This window comes from Dipodomys ordii, unplaced genomic scaffold (genome assembly GCF_000151885.1).
Source record: "Dipodomys ordii isolate 6190 unplaced genomic scaffold, Dord_2.0 Scaffold73, whole genome shotgun sequence".
Classification (NCBI taxonomy): Eukaryota; Metazoa; Chordata; class Mammalia; order Rodentia; family Heteromyidae; genus Dipodomys; species Dipodomys ordii.
Genome location: NW_012267289.1, coordinates 10,566,691 through 10,594,479, shown reverse-complemented (window position 1 = coordinate 10,594,479; position 27,789 = coordinate 10,566,691). Strand labels below are relative to the sequence as shown.

The 27,789-nt window shown below is 36.2% G+C and overlaps 1 protein-coding gene across 1 annotated transcript in view; it reads left to right on the top strand.

The window, feature by feature from the left end:
• Positions 1-27,789, top strand: part of Abi3bp (ABI family, member 3 (NESH) binding protein) — a 187,052-nt gene that overhangs the window by 77,062 nt on the left and 82,201 nt on the right. The window contains exons 5-13 of the mRNA XM_013024095.1: positions 1,807-1,924; positions 8,210-8,258; positions 9,042-9,113; positions 10,006-10,098; positions 13,415-13,492; positions 16,043-16,117; positions 16,870-16,944; positions 18,076-18,147; positions 18,657-18,731. Of these exons, the coding sequence (XP_012879549.1) occupies positions 1,807-1,924; positions 8,210-8,258; positions 9,042-9,113; positions 10,006-10,098; positions 13,415-13,492; positions 16,043-16,117; positions 16,870-16,944; positions 18,076-18,147; positions 18,657-18,731 (707 nt within the window). The remainder of the gene's footprint in view (positions 1-1,806; positions 1,925-8,209; positions 8,259-9,041; positions 9,114-10,005; positions 10,099-13,414; positions 13,493-16,042; positions 16,118-16,869; positions 16,945-18,075; positions 18,148-18,656; positions 18,732-27,789) is intronic.

The following is a 27,789-nucleotide window of genomic DNA, read 5'->3' as shown; positions in this document are numbered from 1 at the left end:
GCATGCAAGGCAAGCGCTCTACCACTGAGCCACCTTCCCAGTCCCCTATATATTTTTCTAATATTACCACACTTTCAGGTCTTATATTTAGATTTCTGATCCATTTCAAGTTGATTATCTTGTGCTTCTAATATAGTTATGGAAGAACCTGTCTTTTCTTCAATGTATATTTTTAGTACCTTTGCCAAGAATAAGATGGCTTTAAGTGTACTGGGATGTTTCTGGACACTATTTTGTTTCAGTGATTAAAAAAAACATGAGAACATTTAATTTTTCATGATAAAGTTAAAATCATACTATATGCAATTTTGTACCTTGCTGTTTTTACCTTAGTCAAAATATAGCATAAGCATATTTCATGTCATTGAATGCTCTTCATAAATATAATTTAACTGTCGCATATTACATAATCTAAATATATTATCTACTTAATCAGTTTCTAGGTTGTAGACATTTAAGTTATTTTTAATTGTTTTAATTTGTGCTGTTACAGAAGACACATACAAAAAAAATCTTCACATTTCTAGTTGTTTCCTCAAAATAGAAATATCTACTATCAGTTTAGACTTTTAGCATTTTTAAGATTCCTAATATGTATGGTCAAACTTCTTTCCAGAAAGGTGTTTAACTTTTGCCAAAAATTTGTGTCTGAGTTTATCTTGCTATAATGCCCTTACTGAAATCATTATGTATTTCTTCCAGTAAGCTTTTGGCTAACATAACAGCTAAAATAGTCACTTCATTTCCATTTCTCTAACTGCAGATAAAGTAATACTTTCTCACTTGTATTTTCCACTTACTGACCTTTAGTTGCAGTTCTTTGTTTATTGAGCATTGAAAATTTTAATTGAATAGTTTAAAGACTTTATAGGTTAAAGGACAGTGATACTATATGATATCATCTAGAAATATTTTTCACATATAACAAGTTAATTTTGTTTATTAGAACATTTTAAATAGGCAAATGTTGAAATTTGCTTTCAGTTATATTTTAGAAAGCCTTTCCATCTCCAGAAAATAGATGAACATATCCTATTTCCTCTTCTTTAGTTTTAATTTTTGTAATAAATAAGCTTTATATTTTTCTAAACAACCAGTTGGCCTAGTACTATATGTGTCATGCCTAATGCTTTTTGGCTTTTTTTTTCTATTCCTGGAGTTTGAACTCAGGATATAGGCACTGTCTCCAAGCTTTTGTGCTCGAGTTTAGCATTCTACCACTTGAGCCATGACTTCACTTCTAACTTTTATGGTAGTTAATTGGAGGTCAGAATCTTACAGACTCTCCTTTCCAGGCTTACTTTGAACTGTGATTCTCAGGTCTCAGCCTCCTGAGTAGCTAGGATTGCAAACACAAGCCACCAGTGCCAGGTTGATTTTTGTTTCTTGGATCCAATTAATATCATGGAAGGTGGAATAGTGGAATACCTTTTAATCCTTTTCCAGAACAATCTCACTCATGGGTATGGTTTCCTAGGACACATATCTCCTACCTCTTGACTGTCACATTCTATCTTTATTTTCATTTCATCTTGAATTAATGTTATTGTTATCTCCTTTGTGATACAAAGGAGTTACCATGTTCGATCTTCCGTGTGACTTCATGATGTCATTTTTTCCCTTCTTCTCAGCTGTTACATCCCAATAATTTTATTTATTTGGGCAGAACATTTCCTTTAGGGCGATTTACTCAGTAGGATTGGGAAAGATGGCTGACATTTTACTACAAGGGAATTTAATGTTCTTTCTCACATCATAATCAGTCATGAAGGGCTAGGGAGAATATTCCTGTGTCTGTGACACTAGGCCAGATGCTTTATCACTTCAAGCTGTGAGGCAGGACATTCCAACTTCAGCCAGTTCTGGTGAGCTGCTCTTTAAAACTCTTGGTTATTTTCAGAGGAATACCCAATTCATTGAAAAGGTATTTTCAAGGAAAATACTTTCTGGATAACAGAAAAATGTTTTATGAATTGTCAGCTATGCTCTTGGGCATCTCTGAGAAGTAGCAAAGTAGTAAAGGAGACATCTGGACAGACTTGACTGTCTTAGCTGACAATATAGAATTGATTCTGAAAGTTCAGTTGATACTTCAGAGTGATATGTCAGTCCTCATAAAGACTAGATCCAAACATTCACCTCCATATTCTCTGAGACGGGTCTTGGAAAGCAGTATTTCGAATGATATAAAATTAATTCCAGATGTTTTGATTTAAAGTAAAAGATAGATTGAAATATGTTTTCATTAATCTAACTAGCCTTACTTCTAAATATACTAAACAGCAAAACAGAGAATAGGAGAAATAATCTTAGGTGAAAAGTGAGTACTAGTTGGGTGGCAGTGGCTGGTGACTATGATCTGTTATAGGCATTATATAGCTATTCAGGAAGCTGAGATCTGAGGATCACCATTGGACGCCATCCTTGAGCAGACAAATCTTCAGACTTCTGTCTCCAATGAACTAACAGAGAGCCAGAACTGGAGATGTGGCTCAGGTGATAGAGCTTGATCTGAATTGTAGTACAATACTCTGAGTTCAAGCTTCTGCACCTGAATCAAAGAAAAAAGAAAAAAAAACCTCTTTGAGTACTAAGTATATTCATCTTACTTGTTTTGCTGCTTTGTATGTTATAATTCTTGTATGCAGGTATGTAATGTGTTCTGCTGGCAAGCCCCAGTACAGCTGTACCAGGGTCTTTTTTGATTGGTTAGTACCTTTTCTTTTTTGCCAGTTCTGGGGCTTAAACTCAGGGCTGGGCACTGTCCCTAAGCATCTTTTGCTCAAGGTTACCACTCTACCACTTGAACCACAACTCCACTTCTGGCTTTTTCTGTTTATGTGGTACTGAGGCATTGAACCCAGGGCTTCATGTATGCTAGGCAAGCAGTTATTGCTAAGCCACATTCCCAGCCCTTGGTTAGTACCTTTGATCTACTAATTGCTAAGTACTTTAAATATCACTTTCTTTTCTTTTTCACTTCCTTCCATCATTCCTTTGACTACTCTTTCTTTCTTTTTCTTCTTTCATTCATTTTTGTCTTCCTTTCTTCCTTCTTATTTTCCCTCCTTCTCTTTGTTTTCTCCTTTCTTTATTGTACTAGATATTGATTCTAAGCCATTGTTTCTGAAATAGTCTCACATAGGCTAGCCTCAAACTTTAGATCCTTCTGAGTGGCTGGGACTACAGGCAGGAATCACCATGCCTTAATATTAACTTGTTACATAATTAATAAAATAATAAATTAATAGTAAACTATTATTCATTTATACATTTATTATATAAAGTCCAAGTTCCAGAGGCTGGCATTTGGTAGGGGCTTTCATGCTATGTCATCCATGGTGAGTGGTAAAAGTAGTAGTGAAAGGGTGGAGAGGGCCATATGTGGCCTTTGACCAAGACCCACTCCAATATTGACTAACCTAATGGGTTGATCACCTCTTAAGGATCTCGCTTGTCAACACTTCCACATGGAGGATTAAGTTACTGACTCATGAGCTGTGAACTTTTGAGGGACATTCAAATCATGCACCATACCAGCCCAGATTGCACATAAGCCTGCGAGACTTTGACTGCTTCACCCCCCCCCCCCCGCAACCAGGTCCCATGCCATCTCCCCAGGGACTCCAGGACAAGGCCAAAGACATCCATAATAACAAGCCTATAGCAGCAAGGAAAGACCATGGGTATCTTTTAAAATTCACACACACACACACACACAAATTTGGGGGCTCAGCATATGGCTCCAGTGGTAGAGCACTCTCCTAGCAAATTCAAGTCCCTGGATTCATTCCCAAGTATTAAAAAATAAGATAAAATGGGTTGTAAATAGTTTTATGCTATGATCTTAATAATTATCATGGTATTTCACTTTCTGGTGGATGAGGGTGATAGCAGTTTTCCCTACTTTTTTATAAGAAGACACAGTTTGGATTCCTGAGTGGGGATTTTAAAGTCTTTGGCAGAGATACATAAGGTAGAAAATATTTTCTGATGTCCTCAGAAAAACTTACCTATTTTTTCATTGGTCCAGTCCAGGCAGATCTTTGGATTCAGGCGAGGCAGGAAATATGAAATCGTAAGTTTAGGAAGAATTGCCTTATGCAGTCAGTGCTTTCCTTACTTTTGGAAGCACACGTTGTACCTATCGTCTTGTCAACTTAATAGAACATTGGTCCATATTCAAATAATAGCTCAGCACAGAAATTTTGTGGCATATTCTCCACTTGTTTCTGTCAAAAAATAATCTGAAATAAATCATTACAATAAAGAAATGAAAAATGGTATCATGCCTTTTAAAGGCAATCAACACAGTAACATGTTGCCCTTTTCACTATCATGTGTGAAATGTCTCTAAAAACTTCACATTCTGTAAAACATGTACTAAGTGATAGGACTTTGAGCCGGTAGAAGATGGGTCACTTATTAGCTTTTGTTACTGTAGCCTCAAACTTAACAAAAATGGTATTGGTGCCTAGAAAGATGATGTGGCTTCTCCACAAGGAGGTTCCCTGATGATTGGAGTTTGCCATACTGGCCACTGAAAATTCTCTCACGTGTTGACCTTACAAATGTAAAGAACAGAATGTTGGTTACTGGGGCAGAGAGGAATGGTAAGATGCTGCTCAAAGTTTTGAACAGGTGAACAACTTCTTGAGAACTATTACAAGGCAGCATGACCATGAATACTAATCATGTAGAGTTCAATTCTCAATGTCTTACCACAAATGAAGGATGGACAAATGAGGCTATGGGTATATATTAGATATATATTATATTAGTGATTCACTCACTCCATTTTTTTGTTGGTTATGGGGCTTGAACTCAGGGCCTGGATGCTGTCCCTGAGTTCTTTTGTTCAAGAGCAGTGTTCTACCACTTTGATCCACAACACCACTTCTGGCTTTCTGGTGATTAATTGGAGATAAGAGTCACATGGACATTTTTGCCCAGGCTGGCTTTGAACTGTGATCCTTGGCTCTCAGCCTCCTACGTGGCTAGGTTACAGATGTGAGCCACCAGCACCCGGCTCAACTCCCCTTTTTATGCTTATATCAAAACATCATATTGCACCTCATAAATGTATATAATTGTGAAAAACTTGAAAAATTTAATGTCAAAATAAATGTAAATTTGTTAAGATAAAAGGGAGATAAAATGCAATACAGTTCTGAGAAGTTATAGAGACTAGGTGCTGGCAGCACTTTGGCTGAAACAGGACAGGTAAGGGGTAGCTAGAGCCGATGAGGGGGACCAGGTCATCTGAATGTGCTGACGTGAAGATTCCTAGGATGAAACTGAAAGTGAGCTTCCTTTCATTGTAATTTTATAGCTGAGAATATTTTTCTTTCATGCCAAAAGATATGCTTTAATTTTGACCATGTTCTTATCTTTCCCTTGTTCAAAAACGTCTAAAATTAAATTAAAATCATTCCCTCTTCACTAATACTGGTTGTTGCAGGACAGACATGGATGTGACAATTGAACAGGCTGTAGATGAAAGTAGCTTTGCCTGATTAGAGATGGAATTCATTACTCAGGGAACTTGGCAAATACAGAAAGGTACATAAAATGAATGTAAGCTTATTAAAAAACTATTGTTAAAAACTTAGATGTATATTCTTCTAGGTTTTTATGTCCATACAAATTTATAAAATCAAGTTGTACAGGGGCAGGGAAGGTGGCTCAGTGGTAGAGCATTTGCCTTGCATGCATGAGGCCCTGGGTTTGATTTCTCAGCACCACATAAACAAAAAGAAAAAAGCCGGAAGTGGCGCTGTGGCTCAAGTGGTAGAGCACTAGCCTTGAGCTGAAGAGCTGAGGGACAGTGCCCAGGCCCAGAGTTCAGGCCCCATGACCGGACCCCCCCCCCCAAAAAAAATCGAGTTATACAGTCAATGAAACTTGTGCCCTTTGTATTTATTTATATTCGGAATGTTTCCATTTTAATTAATTTTGAACTATAACAAATTAAAAAATTTGAACTATTACTTTTCAAATAAAACCTGAATATAAAGTACTTTGGATTAAATAAAGCCTGTATTTTCTAGATAGAGAAGTTATTTTAAATTGTGGCAATAACCACTCTTGTCCAAAAACAATTATATGTATCTTTAGTTAATTCCTTAAGGTGTATCTTTAGTTAATTCCTTAAGGTGAATGATAAGAAAGAAATTACTAAGCCATAAGTACAGAAATAACTCTTGAAAACTTACTCAGTGATAGTAAACTTACGTTCTGTATGTTTTTAAAACATAAACATAAAAGCTTATTTTCTGAGTATTTTTTGTGTGTCCTTAATGCAAGAGCAAAAATAGCCAGCAATAGGGTTGGTATTGTGATACTTCTTTTTTTATTTATTTTTTTATTGTGAAAATACTGTACAGAGGGGTTACAATTACATGGGTAAGATAATGAGTACATTTGTTATCATTCATTGTAGCCTACTCCTGGTATTGTGATACTTCTTAACTGAGGATACAAGTGTCTCACATTCAGCTCATCCTAGAAAATCAACAGATCTGGCACATGGTGTGTCTATATAGATCATGTGATTAAGTTCTACCAAGTGCTCAACACACTTCATGCACATTCCAACTCTTTCAAGCCAATGTGTAATCCTCCCATGTATAATTCCTGCTCTTCTCACTCTGTCTTCTCTTCACTCTTATCTGCCTTTGCCTGGTGCTCATGTCTGGCAATGGCTTCGCTGTAAAGTCCAAGTTCTAGTCAGTCTATGACTTAAACCTTCAGGTGGGAAGATTTCTGAGGTAATTTCAGTAAAAGGTGGCAGCATTGTGCTCTAGGCTCTCTCCTAGTACTTCTGAGGTTCTTGTGAATAAATGGAGACAGAAAGGTGGAGTGCAGACTTTGAAGTGAGAAATGTCTAGGTCTGGGGCTGGGAAGGTGGCTTAGTAGTAGAGCGCTTGCCTTACATGCCTGAGGCCCTGGGTTCGATTCCTCAGCACCACATAAGCAAAAAGAAAAAAGCCGGAAGTGGCGCTGTGGCTCAAGTGGTAGAGCACTAGCCTTGAGCTGAAGAGCTGAGGGGCAGCGCCCAGGCCCAGAGTTCAGGCCCCACAACCGGACCCCCCCCCAAAAAAAGAAATGTCTAGGTCTGTGGTCCTTTTCAGGCAATAATAGTGCCAGAAGCTCATGGTGGTTAGGATAGCTGGAGTTACAGGAACAGTAGTTGGGTATACTCAACTGATCTTGACTGGTTTAAAAAACGTTTATGTCTTTTAACATATTTTAGAGGGAAAATGTAAAGAAAGAACTTGGCTGTGTCCTATCTAAAATGAAATGGAAATAATTCTAACCAATCTAGAATGGTTTGTTTCCATTGCAGTTTCTAAGTAAATGGGAGTTCGTGAAATTCCCCTGTCAAATCTTGCTATTTTCAGGGCAGGGGAAATATGTAGTCTAATAAAATGGAGGCAGATGTGTGTTAAAGATTTTTCCAGTGACTACCAAACCTGTGTCATAGTAAACCTCACTGAAGATAGAAAAGAACTACATCTAAGTCTGATTATTTTTGTTATTAACATTAATTTAAATTTCTTTTATTTTGTCAGTTGTGGGGTTTAAATTCTGGGCCTGGGCACTGCCCCTTAGCTCTTCAGCTCAAGGCCAGTGTTCTACCACTTGAGCCACAGCACCACTTCCGGCTTTTTTCTTTTTGCTTATGTGGTGCTGAGGAATCGAACCCAGGGCCTCATGCATGCAAGGCAAGTCTCTATCACTGAGCCACCTTCCCAGCCTGACACTTTCAGTTTTTTGGTGGTTAATTTGGAGATAAGAGTCTCATGGATTTTCCTGCCTGGGCTGGCTTTGAACTGTGATCCTCAGATCTCAGTCTCCTGAGTAGCTAGGATTACAGGCATGAGCCGCCAGCACCCAGCATTAACATTAATTCTAAAAACTGGTTCCAGGCCAGGTGTTGTGGCTTATGCCTGTTATCCTAGCTACTCAGGAAGTTAGGATCTGAGGATAGTGGTTTGAAGCCAGCAGGGGCAGGGAAGTCCATGAGACTCTTATTTCCAGTAAACTATTTTTTTTTAAAGCTGGACATAGAGCTGTGGTTCAAGCACTACCCTTGAAGCTCTCGGACAGCTCCTATACCCTAAGTTCAAGCCCTAAGTTCAACACACACACACACACACAAAAAAAAAACCAGAAACAGAAACTTATTTTATTTCTCTCTTTTCAGCCAGCATATGTCCCAAGGAAGCTCATCCCAATAACAATCATCAAGCAAGGTAATTAATCTGCTCTGTACATGTCAGGACTATTTTTAACTAAGATAATTAAATATGGTGCATATTTTTTCAATTTAAAAAATTATTTCCAGAGAAAATCTGAACCAACTATTTTAGTTTAGTAAATTAGATGTTAATAGATTGTTTGGGCTTATGTACTAATATGCAAAAACATGAACAAATGACACTGGTTGGACAATTCTGGACAAAGCAACCATAACAGTACTAATTTAAAAAAAACTAGTTTGGGGGTTGGGAGGTATGGTAGAGAATGAAGAAAGTTTTCAAGTGCTTAAATTGGCTCCACTATTTCTAGGAGGTTTTTTATTGGAAGAGATATGGCCTTAAAATTTTAAGCAAACACAATGTCCTAAGTGTACCCTTAAAACAGGACCAATTAGTTATGAGAATCATCTAAAGATTCTTTACTTCAAGAATGTATGCTTCCTAAACTTTTCTTATCACTTAGTCTTTGGCACAGTTTGTGCTAACTCTTATTGACTTGGGAAAGGACAGGCAGCAGACAGTGGGGATGGGAAGGAAATTTCCCACTAAAAAAGAATGGAATACTTTATGATAGACCAGCCTTCTGTTACCTAATAGAAAAGGTATTACGGTAGTAAGTAGCTTCTAATTCCTCCCTTGCCTCTGTCGCCAGCCCTCCGAGTTGATTTCTATTAGCTGATAAACTCAGATGAAGCCATCTTCTAGGGCAGATGGCTTCATATCACCAGCTTCTTCCTATTCTTCTTACAGCACTATTGTCATTTTGTGTCTCAACAGTGATTCAGAACGTTACCCACAAGGCTTCAACTAAATCCCCAGATAAGACTCCCTTTGGAGGAACAATTCTAGGTGAGTGAGTCAATCTTAAAATCTATGTCTAGCATAGGTAAGTAAGCTACTCTTTTGATAGTAGGGCCCTGATAGAGCTGTGACCGGTTGAGTAGGTCTGCCAAATTAATTTCAGCTCATTTTCTTTCACTGCTTAGACATTCTGGCATGTCTATGCCAGGATGATAGTCAAGACCATATTTTTAACCTGGCATTTTAAAGAGATTGATCTAGTTCAGTGGAATGATGGCACTCATCCTATCTATCCATAGGGTTCTTAAGGGTCATATTGACAGCTCAGGGTCATGTTGACACTCAGTTCAGTAAGCTGAGTGACAGTAGCTCACACTTCTAATCCTAGCTACTTCGGAGGCTGAGATCTGAGGATCATGATTCAAAGCCAACCTGGGAAGTTAAGTCCAAGATACTGTTATCTCCAATTAAACACAAAAAAGCTAGAAGTAAAGTTGTGGCTAAAGTGGCAGAATATTAGCCTTGAGCAAAAAAGCTCAAGGACAGTGCCCAGGCTTTGAGTTCAAGTCCCAGGATCAGTACATCGGAGTGCATGTGGGTATGTGGACACACACACACACACACACATCACTGTGATTGAAAATGATGTTCTCTCTTTACCACATTTTAAACTATATATTGATGTTTATTAAGGTCTGTTTTAAAACTGTGCTTCTTAAGCACTGATTTTACAATTTTTTGTTTATGAACTAAAAGAGAATTTCATTCATTTGGTTCTAAATATGAAGACTACTTTACTGAAAAAGGTATTGCAACATTTTAAAATTTGGGTTCTAATTGGCTAAAACAAATACTTGCTAAGTTTCATAATCTAGTGTCAGATGATCTGAACTTTATTTTATTTCACAATACACTTTCTTCTCCCTTTATTTCCTTGTAGTCCACCTTATTATTCCAGGTCTGAATGAAACCACTGTAAAACTGCCTACATCTATAATGTTGGAGATTTCAGATGCCCTAAAGGCACAATTAGGTAAGTATCAAAGGTCTACAGTTGGACTTTTCAGTTACTGAGCATGAGCACCACTATGCTTAGACTAACCAAACAACCTTGCAATCTTGTAAATGAAGTGTATGGTGATGACAAAGAGAAGAGCAAGGAAACTGCAGCATAGAGATACTCATCCAGATCACATGAGCAGTGAAATTGCTATCTTATATTTAGATAAAATATAAATATATGTATGTGTTCAAAAATGGAAGAACACTTAATCATAGATAGGATTTTAGAAAAAATTCCAAACTTACATACCACTTAGAAAAACTTGAAAAATATTTGCTAATATTTCTGATTCTGTATATTCTTTGAATTTTTGTAATAAAATACTCATACATCATAAAATGATATTACCTGCAAGAAGTCAGATATGTGACTTTGGATTTCCTTTTCTTAATTTGTCCATTAGACTCAACCACTTGTTTCTCAGCTATAACATTCTGACTTAATTCTGCCTTGTGTAAATGTGGTGCTACCCACAAACTTCCAAATTAAATTCCCTCCATGGAACAGAATTTGGAAGAGCCAAAACTTGGGACTTTGTACTTAACCCTTCTCTCTACAGAGACTGTATTCTTAGCATGTGCTAAGAGGAGGAAATAAAGGTGCTAATTAGCCTCTTCTTCATTTGGTCCTTAATATGATCATTAAAAGTACAAAAGACAATTTGTGAAGGAGACTAACGATGATTAGAATAGTTCCCCAGATCAGTGATATGAAGGTGTCAGTTCTGAACTAAAGACAAGTTGTTTTATTACTTAGTTTTTTTTAATTTCTTTTTAAAATTTTATTTTATTGTTAAGATGCCATACCATTACTTAGTTTTGAGTAATGTTTTCAGAAAATTTTCTTTGCCAAGTTTTAATGTGCTGCCTTAAGACAAATTATTTAACTTGTGAGTATTACTGGATTTTGTTTAGTGTTGTTTTTGTTTTTCTGATGACTCATTCAAATGTCACAGTTCAATGTCATAATAATAGAGAAAAACTATGTGCAAATAACAAGAAATACAAGAAGAAAATACCTTTCGAACTTAGATTTCTAGTGAAATGCCTATAGTAAATTTAACACATAGAAAATCTCTTATTTGCTGGAGGGATTGATCTACTTGGTATATTTGCAAATGCAGGAAATCTAAGGAAAATCTCATCCATCAAATTTCTCATCTTAACACACTGTTTCAAAAAGAAGCAATATTAATAAAATTGGGAGGAGGTGATAAGGATGTAGCTCAGTGGTAAAGTATTTGCCCATGGAACAAAACTCTCTCTACCAGCTATTTTGAAATATCAAATTAATCACTGACATTGTTGCTGGGTTTTATTAGTTCTTTCTTTATGTGGTTTGGATATTAAATCCCTATCAGAAACACGATTTTCAAATATTTTCTCCTAGTCTGTAAGCCGCTTTTCATTTTGTTGAGCAGAAATGCTATTTTTTCCAAATAAAAAGAGCATGGGCATAAACAGCTTTTATACTACCAAGGGAGAAATAAACTTCCCTGAAGCTAATTATTACAGCAATTCAGATAAGTCGTATTTCTTCAGGGAGTAAATTCTAAAAATAACATCCCATTCTACCAGTGCACAACATGGGACATCAAGAGATGTAATAGCTTTTGTTCTAAGAACATATGGTGTGAATAATGAGAGAAATAAACAAGAATGCTAGTACTACACACACACACACACACACACACACACACACACACACACATCTCTGGGTTATCTCTGAGAGATGTACAAAGGGTTTGCCAAAGCCAACACTTGGCTTGCCAAAACTTAAGACTCTGCTGGAAAAAAAGTACAAAAGAATAATAATGGAGGATAAGAAATCTCATAAGGCTTAGGACTTATTTCAATGACATGTTACTTTTCTGGTGTCATTATTGTCGTTGGGCATATTGCAGTAGAATGCTTGTAGACATTTAATATCAAGTGTCCTTCACTTAAATATCTCTCCATCTCTTACTTTCTCAATAACTCTCTGTCTTTAAATTCATTAGAAGTAAGTGAATATTTTGTACCTATATTACATGGAACCAAGAAAAATGGCTTTTCCGAGAGTGATATTACCTACAAAATTTGCATGTTCAAAAAAACTTTCATAAACTAGACTAATTCTCAGCAGGCAATGACTCTGTCCCCCAATGTCTGGAGATATTTCTGGCCATCACAACTATTGGGGTACTATTGGAATCTAATGGGTAGAAGCAAGAAATGCCACCAAATCTCCTTTAAGTAAACAGGACAGGATCTTCCCCCACCTATCATCTCCACCCCTACCCCCAACCAAAATGCTAACTAGTCTCAAGTGTCAATAATGCCAAAGTTCACAGATCCATAGCCTATATAGCCTATATATATTTTAAATCCTATCTGATTAATTAATCAGCTTTAGGTGGCATGAATTTTTTTCATGCTGTTCGACTGTTTCAAAATAGTACAAGCAGGTCACTTGACTGAGATTGCTAAATAACTGACTGGAATGAATACCAAGAACATTCTAAAGTTGGCGACTAATTAGCCACTGGGAAATTCTAGTTTAGCCATAATCTTTTTTTGAGAAAGAGCTCCTACCTTGTAAAGAAGTAGGTTTCCCAGATATTTGCATTAAGAGGGGAAAACAGATTGTATTCTTTTTTCTCTTTTTATATTAATACAAAGAGGTTTCAATTTAACATGTTAGTTTGTGAGTGCAATGTTTCTTGATCTTATTCTAGTTTTTGCATTGAATTTCTACACCGAATGAAAGAGCAGATTAAAATTAACATATGGCTCAAGTAAAATTTAACAGTTTTTGCCATAAAGTGTTCCAAATACTTTGTTTTTTTCTATGTGTGTTATTTGTGTTTCTTTAAAGTTTCAGTGTTTTAATCTCTTAAAATTTTTAACATGTATAATGAAAATTTCCATTTACTAGTATTTTAGATAGTAGATGTACTGGAATATAACATTCAGAGGGACATTAAAAGTATAAATTATGAATTCTAGAAACTCTGAGAATGACAAAAGTTAGCCAAGTACTGAGCTGTAATTTTCATTTTCATTCCGATGTCAGTTTAGATCTTAAAGAATTAGCTAGGGAAAATAAGAAGGAATTTTGAAGTCTATCTTTTCTTCTTCTTCTTAGTCCCTGGTAGAAATGCACAGTAAAATTGACTTGCTGGCTGAAAGGGATATATGTAGAGTAACTAAAAAATAATTTATAACTTGATTTTATTTTGCATGAAGTATTTTTGGATACTGTGCTATGAAGAAGTGAGGTAAATTGTTTTTTTTCTTTGTTTTAGCTAAAAATGAAACATTGGCATTACCTGCTGAATCTAAAACGCCAGAGGTTGAAAAAATCCTAACACAACCCATAACAGGTAAGGAGATCCCTATCTTTTCACTGGGAAAACTATTAATGTTTTCATTTTTTCATACAGGGAATCACTGACAAGCTTATATATTTTCAGCGATGGTCAGTTAGAACCTTGATTTAGTCATAAGTATAAAACAAAATGAGATCCTAGGTCTTTAATGCTTAGGGAAAAATGAAGACAAAAACTGAATAATGGAATTATATAGCTGATATGTAACATGAAAGCTATATTTTCAGTCCAAGTGAAAGTTGTTATATAAACACTGAAATAGTTTTACCCTAAAACGTAATAATAGTTTTTTTTTTAAGTATTGGTGCTTTCCTTTTAAATGAAGACCTGGGACCATTTTTTTACTACCAATTTAGAAAAATACTTACTCTTTCCTCAATTCTTGGTTTGATAGTTATGAAAATATCCTGAATTTTTAAAGAAACAAATACCTTTACAAGATAAATAACCTTAGCATACAAAATGCTAACAGTCCAGTAAAAATTTCTTTACAGAGTCAATGTTGTAAACATTGTTCCCATCCTTTATCCCTGGAACTAACAAACTTTCCGTGTTTCTTCTCTGAATGAACTACCCCATTTGACCACAAGGGAGACATTAATCTCTGAAGTACAGAGTCTTTGCCAGAGTGATAACACCTTATCCAGAACTTGATGAAACAAACATTTGGCAAGAAATCCCCCAATTAAGCAAAGGAACTCTCATCCGAAGTGAATCTTTTAATCTGCAAAGTTGCCATAATTTGACATACTCATGCTATTTCCTCTATATTAAATGTTTCGACTTGTAACTGGTCCAGAGAAGATAGGGCTGATAGGGTAATAAAATAGCTTCAAGAAACAGATGGAAGTAGACTATTTCTTTCTTTCTTTCTTTCTTTTTTTCTTCCTTCCTTCCTTCCTTTCTTTCTTTCTTTTTTTTGGTCCAATCGTGGAGCCTGAACTCTGGGCCTGGGCACTATCCCTCAGCTCTTCAGCTCAAGGCTAGTGCTCTACCACTTGAGCCACAGCACCATTTCTCGTTTTTTTCTGCTTATGTGGTGCTGAGGAATCGAACCCAGGGCTTCATGCATGCAAGGCAAGCACTCTACCACTGAGCCACCTTCCCAGCCCGGAAGTAGACTATTTCTGATAGAGAAAGAGATATGGTCCTGTTTGAAGAGAAATATGCCTTCATTTCCTTGTTCACAGGACAAAGTTAGAAGCTACTTAAACTTCAGGAATAATCCATCTGAGTGCAATTTTTAGGTGCTTTTTTCATTTTGGATTCATTGTACTTAGTTTTAAAAATCCCCAGCATGATCCAATGGGTAACGCTAAGTTCTTGCGTGCCTCAAAAATTCTACCCATTTCCCAAGTCACACTTTATTTTTTGGCACTGCATCTGAAGAGAAGCCACAGATTTCTTAAATTGTTTTTTTTTTTTTTGGCTAAACTTCAGAACTTTCCATTTCAGAAACAGTCAACTACCACAACTTATTATTCAGTATTCTATCCATTTTATGTGCTTACCTTGCAAAATTCCAGGATTTTCAAGCTCATGATTCCTTCCAGATCTCAATAACTACAAGTTCTTATTTCACCAATGTTATTTACCTGAAGTCTCCATTGCTTTTAATCTTAGCAGTATGGGACCACCCAGTGGCTAAGCATTTGAAACCTGAGATAATTTCAACCCAATTCCAAGCTTTGCTGACTGAGTACAGTTTGAGAGAGAAACCTAATAGCATAATAGTTTCTAAGTGAACCACTAACTCTAGGTCTTTTTTTTTCTCTCATTTGTTCTTTTGGTTTTTCTTTTTGTTTTCTTTTCTTTTTTCTTCTTCTTCTTTTTTTTTTTTGGTCGGTCATGAGACTTGAACTCTGGGCCTGGGTCTGGGTTCTGTCCCTGAGCTCTTCAGCTCAAGGCTAATGCTCTACTACTTGAGCCACAGAGCCAATTCCTGTTTTCTGGTTGTTAATTGGAGATAAGAGTCTCATGCACTTTCCTGCCTGGGCTGGTTTTGAACTGCCATCCTAGATCTCATCCTCTTGAGTAACTAGGATTACAGGTATGAGCCACCAGTGCCTAGCATACAATTCTCAACTTATAATTTCTAACTTATATTCCAGATATAACATATTTAATATTATAATTTAAAATAACTCATGGACTTTCCTGCCTGGGTTTGAACCATGATTCTCAGGTCTCAGGCTAATGAGTAGCTAAGATTACATGTGTGAGCCACCAGCACCGGCTTTCTCATTTGTTCTTTATTTAACAATTATTATGTGTTGTGTATTCTAGGCTTCGCACAAGCCCTGTAGATAAAGAAAAAGAAAGATAAATAATAAGAGACAGTGATAAGCATGTGAATGGAAAACAGGAGGAGTGTCAGCCTAGAATCTAGGTCAAGACAGAGGGACTACCATTAGGAACTTGAAAAGACATAGGCTGTATAAGTATCAGTTACTAATTCTAAAGATGGATGAAATATGTTTTATGGTCTTTGTTGTTCATCATTTTATTTTAGTTCATAAAGTTACCATTCGTTTTACCTTTCAGTAACTCCTGGAACAGTTCCAAGAAGCACTAAACCCACTGTGTCTAGTGCATTCGACATTTTGGAAACAACACTAGGTAATTCTACACCTTTTTTCTATCTTTTCAAAAAAAGGAATGACAAAAATAACCTCCCAGCATCCATTAAAGAAAAGACTCACCCCAGTTCTTCAATCTGACTCTCGTTCCCTTCTACCTTTCCATGTTTCTTCCTTTCCACACCTTTGGGGAAGTAACTTTCCTATTTCTTGGACCAATTCCATTGGAAGAGTTAACAAAAATGCCTTGATCTTGTTGAGTTAGGTGCCTGGCATGTTAGATATGAACTGCATGCATTTTCTACCTGTCTTTTGTTGGACAGACAGAATTGTTGCCTTTCAACCACCAGAGCATGGAAGGGTGGGAAGAACTTGGAAATCTTGACTCTGGGATCTCTGATCAAATGGGCTTTTGAAGGTTCTTAATGTCCTAAATGTGTGAAGAATCCCCCAAAGCATCATACATTTATTTATACAAAGTTCTCATTACTCATGTCTGCTGCTATTTTACCTCAAAGAAACTAACTTGCCATTGCAGTTTCTTCTCTTTCCCTGAAGACAAGGAGTAGTATAATTTTTGTTCTGCACTGTGGTGCTAGTGTTCTGAAAGTATATTCAATTTGGAACAGCTCTGTAACTTTCCCAGGGAAAGCCGATTCTTTTCCATGAAAGGCCTCAACTGCTCATTGCCCATGAGTCTCTGTTATAAAGCATGTTGTGCATGGTCATGGGTAAACCACAATGTCAAATACCAAGTTAGGGTGCTGCTAATCTCATTCTTCTTTTTTGTAGTTCTCAGTGAAAGGACCCAGGAAGCATCGCAAACAATTCTAATACCTAGGTTTGAATTGCCACTGAGCACTTTAGGTACAAATTATTGAACTCTGCAGCTTTATTATTGCCTGAACTTTTTATGCATGAGCTAATTCACTCATTTTTTTTTTGCCTCACAAGAAAAATGGGACAAATGGCTTACACAATAAGGAGTTCTCCATTACCAAGCCCTCAAGGGTGATTTTAAAAATCATTGTAATCTAGGCTCCGGATTTTAAAAATCATAGTAATCTAAGGCTCCGAAGGAGGCTTTCACTAACAAATCTATTGGCATTTTTGTAAAAACATAATATTGTCATGTTTTAATACTGTTCTTGAGTCTTTCTATTTATAATCATTATGTCACAAAACAAATTTATATTTCCCTTCAGTGTTTTTTACTCAATCATTTCTCTTCTCAGAGGAGACATTGATAATACTTCTGCAGGCTCCTTAGAGTTCTTAGTATTTCTATATGTGAAACATCTTAAGACCTTTATATAAAAGCCATGTAATTACCAACACTCAACTTCTGAAAGGTATTGGATGGATATTTTGTAGATCAAGTGTGCTTGGTATTAGGTTTGCATTTAAATGAAATGTACATAATCACATATATTAATATGCCTGAGAAAATCAAGAAACTAATTCAATAAGAGTAAAGAGAAGAGCCCAAATATTTCAGATTCAGTGAGTTGATAATGAAAAATTGAAAAAGAAATTTTAAGTCTGGCATAGTAACTGACGCTGGTAATCCCAGCATTTGGGAGTCAGAAACAGAACTGTGCACTCAAAGCCAGCCTAGTTTACATAGCAAGGTCCAGTGTCAACAAAGAAGCATATATGTTCCTATGTATATAAACAACTATAGTAGATAGACACACAAACGTGTGCATGTAAACACATATATGTCTGTATATATGTACACACATACATGTATAACATGAACATGTAAATATATGTACACGTATATACAACGATATATATACACATACATACATATACATGCATATATATAGAGAGAGAGACTGCACTGAAACACAGAAGAAAAACTGATAAAGATTTCTTAGTTGATATCAAATAGTTTCCTTTGTAGGTTTGTTGGGGTTTTTTCTACCTTAGATTTTAAAATCCTTTCTGTTACTTGAACCCCAGGTCATAGCTATCCTGTATGTTTTGTTACAGCTCCAAAAAGGCTTCCAGAATTTCCTGAAGCAAAAACATCCTACCCTTTTGAGAAACCTGGGGGTACCTTGGGTAATAAAAGTATATTTGATGTTACAAACTTGAATGATGGGGTGAGGTGTAATTCAGTGGTAGATTGCTTGTCTGATATTTGTAAGAACCTGAATTTGATCCCTATTCTTTACTTATACATGCAATAGTAATAATGTTATCATAATAATAATAATCGTGTGAATGGTAATGGCTTGCTTCTGTACAATACACTTACTAGGTTCTAGCTCTGAAATCCTCAATAAATTCATGAGTTCTGTTAACTAGGGCAAATAATAAGTGGTTGATTTGACTAAAAAGAAAAATAAATACTTGATTGGATTTCTTATTAAAGTAAAAAAGTCATAACTCAGTAATTTCACATAACCTAGTTGTTTAGTTCTCTCAATATATTATGACTTTTGATAGAATATGTATGAGCTATTTCTTGCAGTCTTCTGGTAGCCATTTAACTCTATCTGCAATCCATTTCTCTCCTTTATTTCTTCTTAAAAGTTTTTTTCAGCAAGTTCCATTTCTTTTCAATGTAGCTTCAAGTGAAAAGCCATGGGTGGCGCCTACGGCTAAACCATCTGAAGATGCCAAGGTTGTGCGGCCTCCAACTGGTAATTGCATTCTACTTACAAGTGAAATCGTAAAAAGCTTTTGGTTATCTTCCATCTCTTAGCTTTTGGATTATAACAAAGAGGACACAGAGTTCTATTGGGTTTCTCTTGAACAGCATCTACATCGTAGTTTCTGTGATTATTCAAGAGCAAACTGACTGTGAAACTGCGAATCATAGGTCATGAGTTATTTAAAAAGAATTGGCACTGAAGCACACATTGGGATATAGTGAAAGCATAGTGTGGAGTGAAGATTGCAGTTACAAATAGGCAAAAATGGGAAATACCAATAAAGGAAAGGTTTTTTTTTTACCTTTATTTTTACAAAAACCACATTGGGGTCTTACCCTGGTGGGATGAGAACAGTTGCTAATGCAAAAAGGTGTAGATTCCTTATTCCTTATTCCTCCTCCCTGCAAGAGCAACCACAGGTTTCCAGGGAGCTTTGGGACTTGTCATAGGCTACAAGAGTTTTAGCAACAAGTTTAGTTAAGAGTTGTTTGTAAAAGAGCATTATTACCTAGAATTTCCTAGGGTGCTTTTATGACATTGTATTTGTTTATCGGTGCTATTCATAAGGTTGGCATATCCTGGAAGCTTGCTATCTGACAATGACCCAGGTGAATTATATGAGCAGAAGGAACACTTTTCTCACCCTGTTTTGAAATATTTCACATGGCTGTTAAGAATCATCAGATGGGGGCTGGGAAGGTGGCTCGGTGGTAGAGCGCTTGCCTTGCATGCTTGAGGCCCTGGGTTCAATTCCTCAGCACCACATAAGAAAAAAGAAAAAGCTGAAAGTGGCGCTGTGGCTCAAGTGGTAGAGCGCTAGCTTTGAGCTGAAGAGCTGAGGGACAGCACCCAGGCCCAGAGTTCAGGCCCCACGACCGGACCGCCCCCCCCCCAAAAAAAAAGAATCATCAGATGGGTCAATAATAGGATAGTAGGACTCTAATCAATATGAATAACTTTTTAAAAGACATAAAGATAGCATGCAGTAGGTGATTATGTATCTCTTGCTTATATTAATGTGCTATACATACATCTGTGCTCTAATGTAAGTATTGGGTAACATCTTCCTAATGTAAGCTAAATTTAAAACCAAAAGGAAAATTGCACATATTCGTGATTCTGAGAGTTGTTATATTCGTATAAGAATTTCATTTATTTCGGCCTTGAATTTTAAAAATAGATTTGGTGTGATTTTGTATATGTTCAAAGATTCTATCTATTAGTTTTAACATAAGTGATTATTATTTTCCATTTACTCGGATAGCTTTCTGTTACAATTATTGTCAGAAATAAGAAAAATGGTGGCAGGCACTAGTGGTTTTCTTGCCTGTAATTCTAGTTCATCAGAAAGCAGAGATGAGAGAACTGTGATTTGAAACCAGACTGGGCAAAAATAATCTGTGAGATTCCATCTCTAATTAATCAGCAAGATGCTGGACTGGACAGGTGGCTCAAGGGGTGGAGTTCCAAACATGAAGCAATAAAGCTGAGAGACAGAGGATGAGTTTGAGTCCTGTTACTGGCTCAGAAATAGATAGATACATACATACAGACAGACACACACACATACATACATACATACATACATAAATGGAAGGAAAGGGATAAAGGTAGTGCCTGAATAATGGCCCACAAAATCATGAGGCCCCGATTTTAATTATTGTATCCTTTGAAGAAACAATATGGCAAACTAAGCGTATCTTGCTTTTCTAATCATAATACAATGTTTGTTATCACAAGATTTACTTTTTGATTGGTGGTACTGGGATTTGAACTCAGGTCCTTGCACTATACTTTATAAGTTAAGCCATGTTCCAAGCCCTTTTTGCTCTTATTATCCTTTGGATAGAGTCTCCCTTTTGCCTGTCCACCCAAGACCATGATCCTCTCATGTACACTTCCGGCTGTGATGACAGGTACCTCACTTTTTTGGGGGCGGGGGCTCGGTCGTGCGGCCTGAACTCTGGGCCTGGGCACTGTCCCTCAGCTCTTCAGCTCAAGGCTAGCACTCTACCATTTGAGCCACAGCACCACTTCCAGATTTTTTCTTTTTGCTTATGTGGTGCTGAGGAATCAAACCCAGGGCCTCAGGCATGCAAGGCAAGCGCTCTATCACTTCCCAGCCCTCACTTTTTTATTAGTTGATGTGGAATCTCATAAACATTTTGCCTAGGTTGGCCTCAAACTACAATCCTTCCTCTCTCAGCCTCCTGAATAGCTAGGATTACAGATGTGTGCCACCATGCCATAAACAAGCATATTTACCAAAGTCTGCCAGAATACATATGTTGTTGAATAGAATTGGGATCATTTAATTATTACAGTGGAGAGAACAGGCTGTGAGGAACTGTATATTAAAGAGAACTTACTAAAAGATTTTTGTCTCATGTTAAATTATTGACAGAAGGATCAAAGGAAGTCGTTTTGAACTATATAATCAGGAAGTAAGAGAGAATCTGTGAATGTCTCCATGATGTTTTTTGTCAGTCATGGAGCTTAACTCGGCCTGGCTGCTGTCCCTGAACCTCTTTGTGCCACAGCACCATTTCCAGTTTTCTGGTGATTAATTGGAGATAAGATTCTCCTGGACTTTCCTGACTAGTCTGGCTTTGAATCCTAATCCTCAGATCTCAGCCTCCTGAGTTGCTAGGATTACAGGCGTGAACCACCAGCACCAGGCCATCATTCTTAACTAGGTGGAAAGATGAGCAGAATTAAGCTAAAGATGAGCAGAATTAAGAAGCACAAATTACCTATATTTACTGGAATGTGAGAGGGTAAAGTTTGTGTTTTAAATGGTGTTAATGTTTTGTCAATATCTGACATAATTATAGAATAGTCTTGATTTTATGTTGAACCATTGGCATTACAAGGTGACCTTGTCTAATATTAGTGTTCTTCAAGATTGTTGACATTCAACAAGGAAATGCTAGAGCCTACCTGTGGTACCATACCAACTCCCGGCTGCTCTTCTGTTAAGCAATCATAAAACATGATTATAATTTCCTTGTGTAAAATTTATTCTCCTTTAGGACTTATTGGGACTTGGGTCCAATTTTATACTTTGTATAAAAAAGTTCAATGTAAGGACTCTCAAAGTGATTTCTAAATCATGTTTGGAGGTTAAAAGCTATTTGAAGACCCTAACTTACATTCTGGTAATTAAAATTCCTGGGTAAATCCACAATAGGTTTTGGCAATAATGAAACATGGTATTTAAAATTTAGAATACCCCAGAAAATGTGAGATGTGTAATTTTCAAATATACTCTTCCCAGCTTTAGTCGGTTTGCCCAAATCTTTCATTAGTGGTGCAGTTTGCAATTTTATTATTTGGAAATGAATCTTATATAATTCTACAAAACATATATAAGTAGGGTTGATTGAGTTTGATTTTCTTGGCAAATCTAGTTTTCCATAAAGCATATAAAGGAAATCATAAAATGTGTTCTATAATTACATACTAGAATATAAAGTTATTCATGAATTTAAAAAGGAATGTTAAAAGAAAGTTAACCAGATTTTAGAAATATTTTAATGCTTGTGAAACTTATTGGAAAAAGTTCTTTTTTCTGATAATGCAATAATATTGGTCTTACATCCTGTTCTAGAAAAGCTCTCAATACCATTTACCTTCAAATGAAATGTGCATTTGCATTCATGTAATTAAGGCTTGTGGACCATTTCTCTATTGGAATAATATAATTTATACTTGTATGCAGTTTTTCTTTTAAGCGATTCAAAGAGCTATGAATATAGCATCATGATGAACCTTCCAAAGTCCCTGGAAACAGAGTTACTTTCTTTTATATTAAGGAAATGAATAAGATACTTTCCTTTGGATAGGTAGGGAAGCAATACTTAGACTCATTCATTTCTTTCACTCATTTCTTTCCTAATCTTCTTTCCAATAAACTGCTGCAAGTTAAGAGTAAAGCCATGCCAATATCTTGCTTTTGAATTGTGAGAACAGCGTTCACAACAGAGGATTTCACCACTATACTGGGAATAGATAGATAAGAAATAAAAAGTTATATGAGAGGGACTGGCTTGTCATTGAATTCTGTTCTTACCATGAGTATGATTGCTAATGTGCGAGCTGCAGAGTAAGGCAGAGCTGGGCTAATAACTAGCTCACACAATTTCAATTCCTCCATCTATACAAGGAAATCATACGTACATTTTTCATCAGGTTGATCTGTCTTAGAACTAATGTGTAAATTACTACTACACAAGAAGAACTGCAGGATCTCTGTGTTAGTACAATGAACGTTGACTGCATCTTGTTCCCTCCATACTACCCATCTCAAACTTCTTGCATCGCTGCATGCCAATCGTGGCAGTATTTAAAAAACAATTATTTGTTTGATCAACTTATTTCATTAAAGAAAAGCAGGAAGAGAGGAGAAAAGATATGCTAACCTCAAATATCTTTGAGAATTTCAAATTACCTTTAGATTACAATTTGACTTTAAAATTTTTTTAAGGAGAAACAAAAAAGATATGTTCAGAGTTACATGCAGAGCTCCCCATGTTCCGTGAACCTCATGGTAGGTATGGTAAACTACATCACTGAGCGTCTCTGTTCAGTTAGAGAAGACTTGCATCACTCTGTTAACCTGCATGAGCACAGTGAGTGAATCAGTGTAGTAGACAGCTGCCGATATTTTCCATGGGCACCCGAAGTGGGGAAGGCCAGTGTACATACCATCAGTTTATCATCTCACAAGTAGGGCACATACATAATTTCTAATAACAAGTGGGATATAAGAGATGGAAATGAACTTTCTGTCGCTGACTTGATAATTCCCTCAGGATTAAGCCTGCATAATTTACTTTGTGATCATCCCCTAAAAAAAAAAGACTACTATTTAGTCCCAGCTGGGTTTCAAAAATCTAATAAAGAAAATGGTTATGACTCCAAAATGATTTATTGCATCTGGGTTCATCCCTAGAAAACCCTTTTGCCTTTTCTTCTCTCAAAGTGTCAAGATAAACTGAATTTTTTTGTTCATGTTTACTAGGAGTAATTACTAAAACTTCTTCCTCAAGAAAAATTATTTCCCCTTAAACCATAAACACTTTTGTTTTAGAGCTGTTCTTTGACAGAGAATCAAGATAGGGGATGGTTATCTTTAGCCTTTTTATTCCCATCTAATTTTGGAGCTTCCGTTAAGAGGCCAGCCCTAATTGTTTCCAGTGCTAAATTCTTCCAATACTTCATAGAACTTCAGTAATTTGCAGCATCTGCTTAAGCTCTATAAATTATCAGAGACTGAAAAACGGAGTGGTCTGATAGTCAGACCATTTTGGCCACAGGTGATTTGCTCAGAGTAGATGAAAAGAAATAAATTCTATATTTAGATTTTATTGCCAACCCTGAGAAGTGTTGATTAGCATCCAGGTGGCCCACCCAACTGGATTAAGCCCCAGAGAAGAGGAAAAAGCGGAAATGAGTTGTGGGGACTTCAAGGATAGCTGATAGTTTACAGATTCACTGTGGCCCTAAGAGATTTACGGCCTTAGCCTTTGATTTTATTTTACAAACATTCCTTGCAGGCAATACTTTCACAAATTTCAAGGCAAAGCAGGAAAGTATTTTCTTTTTCCATTAACTGAAGAAAACATTATTCATGTATTTAGATACTTCTGAGAATTCTTCATATGATGTGAGGCTTTTCTAACTACCTACTATGTTTATTCATCACTTATTTATACATGCTTTTAGAATCTTATATCATATTAGAGTATGGCTATGCAAGCTTGTTCAGGTATTTGTGTAGTCGAGGTTTTTGTGCATTTATCTGAGTGTTATATTTGTGTGTGTGCATGCACGCACGTGCGCACACATGCACATGCTGGTCCTGGGGCTTAAACTCAGGGCCTGGGTACTGTCTCTGAGTTTTGCCTTTTTTTTCCCCTAAAGCTTAGCATTCTACCACAGAGCCATAGCTCTGCTTGCAGCTTTTTGGTGATTAATTGCTGATCAGAGTCTCACATACTTTCTGCCATAGCTGGCTTGGAACCATGATCCTCAGATCTCAGCCTCCTGAGCTAGGATTTCAGGCGTGAGCCACAGATTACACGTAAATTAACTAAAGAATATGTTCATTTATTTCCTAAACAAAGTTAATGTATCCTTTTTGAAGAATTTATATGACCTCATCTGCCAAACTTGCTGCTAATTTGTTGATTATAATAGATGTTTTGCAGATTAACTTTATTGGGAGCCTGTATGTATGGAGCTGTAAACTTACAGTTCATAATGACTGTGGCAAAACTTCTGCCTCCATGAGCATTTCTGTCTAAGAGTTTATGTGTGAAAAGGGAAATCTTTTGTATAGTTATTTGTTTTCAGTGAATTTGAATAAAATACAACCCTGATGACTTGAAATGATTTGTGTATCATCACATGGTTCCACCCGGACATTTTCATTACGGAATTTTTGAGGTAAAATGAGACAACAAATTAGCACAAAAGTTTTATAGGAAGTTTTAGAGTAAATGGTAGTACCGTTTCTTTCATATCTGTTTTTTTTTTGGAAAATCTGAAAGTAAAATTTAATTATAAATCATAACTAGTTTGAGATAAATCAATATTACCTTTCATATTTAACCATCTATTTAATTTGTTGCATTAAAATCTTCTGACTTTTGGTCATACAATAGCAAAGCTGAACCTGATGGCAGAGATACTATCAGCATTTCAAATGGCTGGAGCATTTTATCCACTAAAGACAGGTGATAGAAGATGTTCACCTATATGCAATAATGTATAGGAGCATATACACTGTTTTATAGACAGTGCATATGCTACTATACATTTTGGGACATTTATCAGTTTTAGATTTGGAGTAGCCTTCTAGAAATCAGGCCAAATCACTTTCTGAACTTTACACAGTGTAAGAGAATTAGGTTAGAGAAACAAAGAATTATGATTTTTAGAGAATTCTATTTTTGTTCTCTCCTCTGGCATCTATAACTTCAGTGTCAAAAGACCTCTTTTAACTCAAGAATGAAATGAAGTAGTGTGTATCTTAAAGCTGTCCAAACAACATAAAACTTTGAATGAGTGGTATTTGTGTGCTTTTAGCATTCTTTTTCTTTACTAAGCAATTAGAAACTATGGACTTAGAAATATAACAGGCTAAGTCTGATGACAGATGTCTTATTCAAATTTTAAGTATTTTTGAGAAAATGGTTTTAAGTAAGAGATAATTTCTAACAATTGGGAACTTCCAGATATGAATTATAATAGCTAGGGGAGAGTAGTAGAAAGAAAAGCAATTCTAACAAATGCCCTGTAGAAATAACTCCAGGGAAGTTGTTATCCTGGTTTGGAACCCCTAGAATGGAGGACAATTATGAACTTGAGAAATAAAGTGAATAAATATAATTTTTAGAACAAATATACAGATAATGAGAAAACTGGCTCAATGTTACTAAATGGAAGGAAGATTTGGGAGTTAGGATTACATAAAGACAGTCATGACATTTGTCAAAGGCAAAGATATAAATTAAAAGCTAGGGTATTAATTGATAATTTCTTGCCAAGGTGAAAAGGTTAAATACAAGTTAGCAAACATTTCCTAACTTACTTAGAAGTAGATAGAGAGAATATGGCTGGATCCATGACTTGAACTTAGGTTTTATAAAGCAAGCCAAAGTTCATAAATGAACTGAAATTTCAGCAAGGCTAACAGCTCCTTCATATTAAAACCTTAAAGTATAATATATATATATATATATATATATTCTCAGAATGTGTATGCTTTAACTCATTATATTCTTACTTTGATGACTTTGTAAATGTATTTGCTACCTTATTATATGTGGTACATGGAAGCTGTTCTGTACTTTCAGACTATGTTTATACAATCTAATGTCAACTCTTTTACATCTCCAACCAGCAATGACTCCAAAGCATAGTCATCACTAAATTTTAAATATCCCCAATGAATAACTCTTTGTCTTTCTGTACACCAAGTTAAGTGAACGAAGAAAAGCAATATCTACCTCCAAATAATTCCTGCTTTCTCTATTCCTTTTTTTTTCTATAGTGTCCATTCTTTGTACACAAAAATACCCACATTTATGCTGTTTTTTTGTTTTTGTTTTAATTTTGTCAGCCATGGGGCTTGAATTCAAGGCCTGAGCTCTTTTGCTCAAAGCTAGCGCTCTCCACTTTGAGTCACAGCACTACTTCTGGTTTTCTGGTGGTTAATGAGAGATGAGTCTGACTTTCCTGCCTGAACTACCTTTGAATCATAATACTCAAATCACAGTCACCTGAGCAGCTAGGATTACAAGAGTGAGCCACCAGCACCTGGCTGTTTGTGGTGTTTTTCACATGCAAGTACAACTCTTATGTGAACTTGATAACCTACCTTAATATTATTGTCTTTACCCTACATTCCTCATTTTATGAAGAATATAAAATTGATCTTTAAATCTATCTAGATTGTAGAAAAGCTCATGCTTCCAGAGATGAACATGGAGAGAAGTTGTTGCTAAATTAAATGTCAGGGGACTTGATGTCAAAATAGGGTCCTAGTTTTCTTTTCTTTTTTACTTTTTAGTAAGATTTTTTTATTGTGAAAATACTGTACAGAGGGGTTACAGTTACATGAGCAAGGTAATGAGTAGATTTCTTATCAAGCATTGTAGCCTCCTCCTTCGTTTCTCCTTCCCATACTCCTTCCCTCCCCCCACCCGATCCTCCTCCCACCCCCCACCAAAGTTGTAAAGTTCGATTTTCGACATAATGACTTGTACATCTCATTGTTGCAATGGGTCCACCTGTATGCCTAGTTAAACGATTTGTTTTTCCCTTTCCCCTCCACAAATTATACCAACATCAAATACAGTGAAAGCAGGGGTTATACCATGGGGGAAGGACATACAAAGCAACAAAGAAATAATCTTATAAATAAGTTAGAAACAATCGCATGAAAGAAAAAAAAACATTTGAATATGTAACTTAGGCTTTATTTCCCTAACATCAACTTATCTGACCTTTTCTGCTTGACTCGGACATATACCAGATA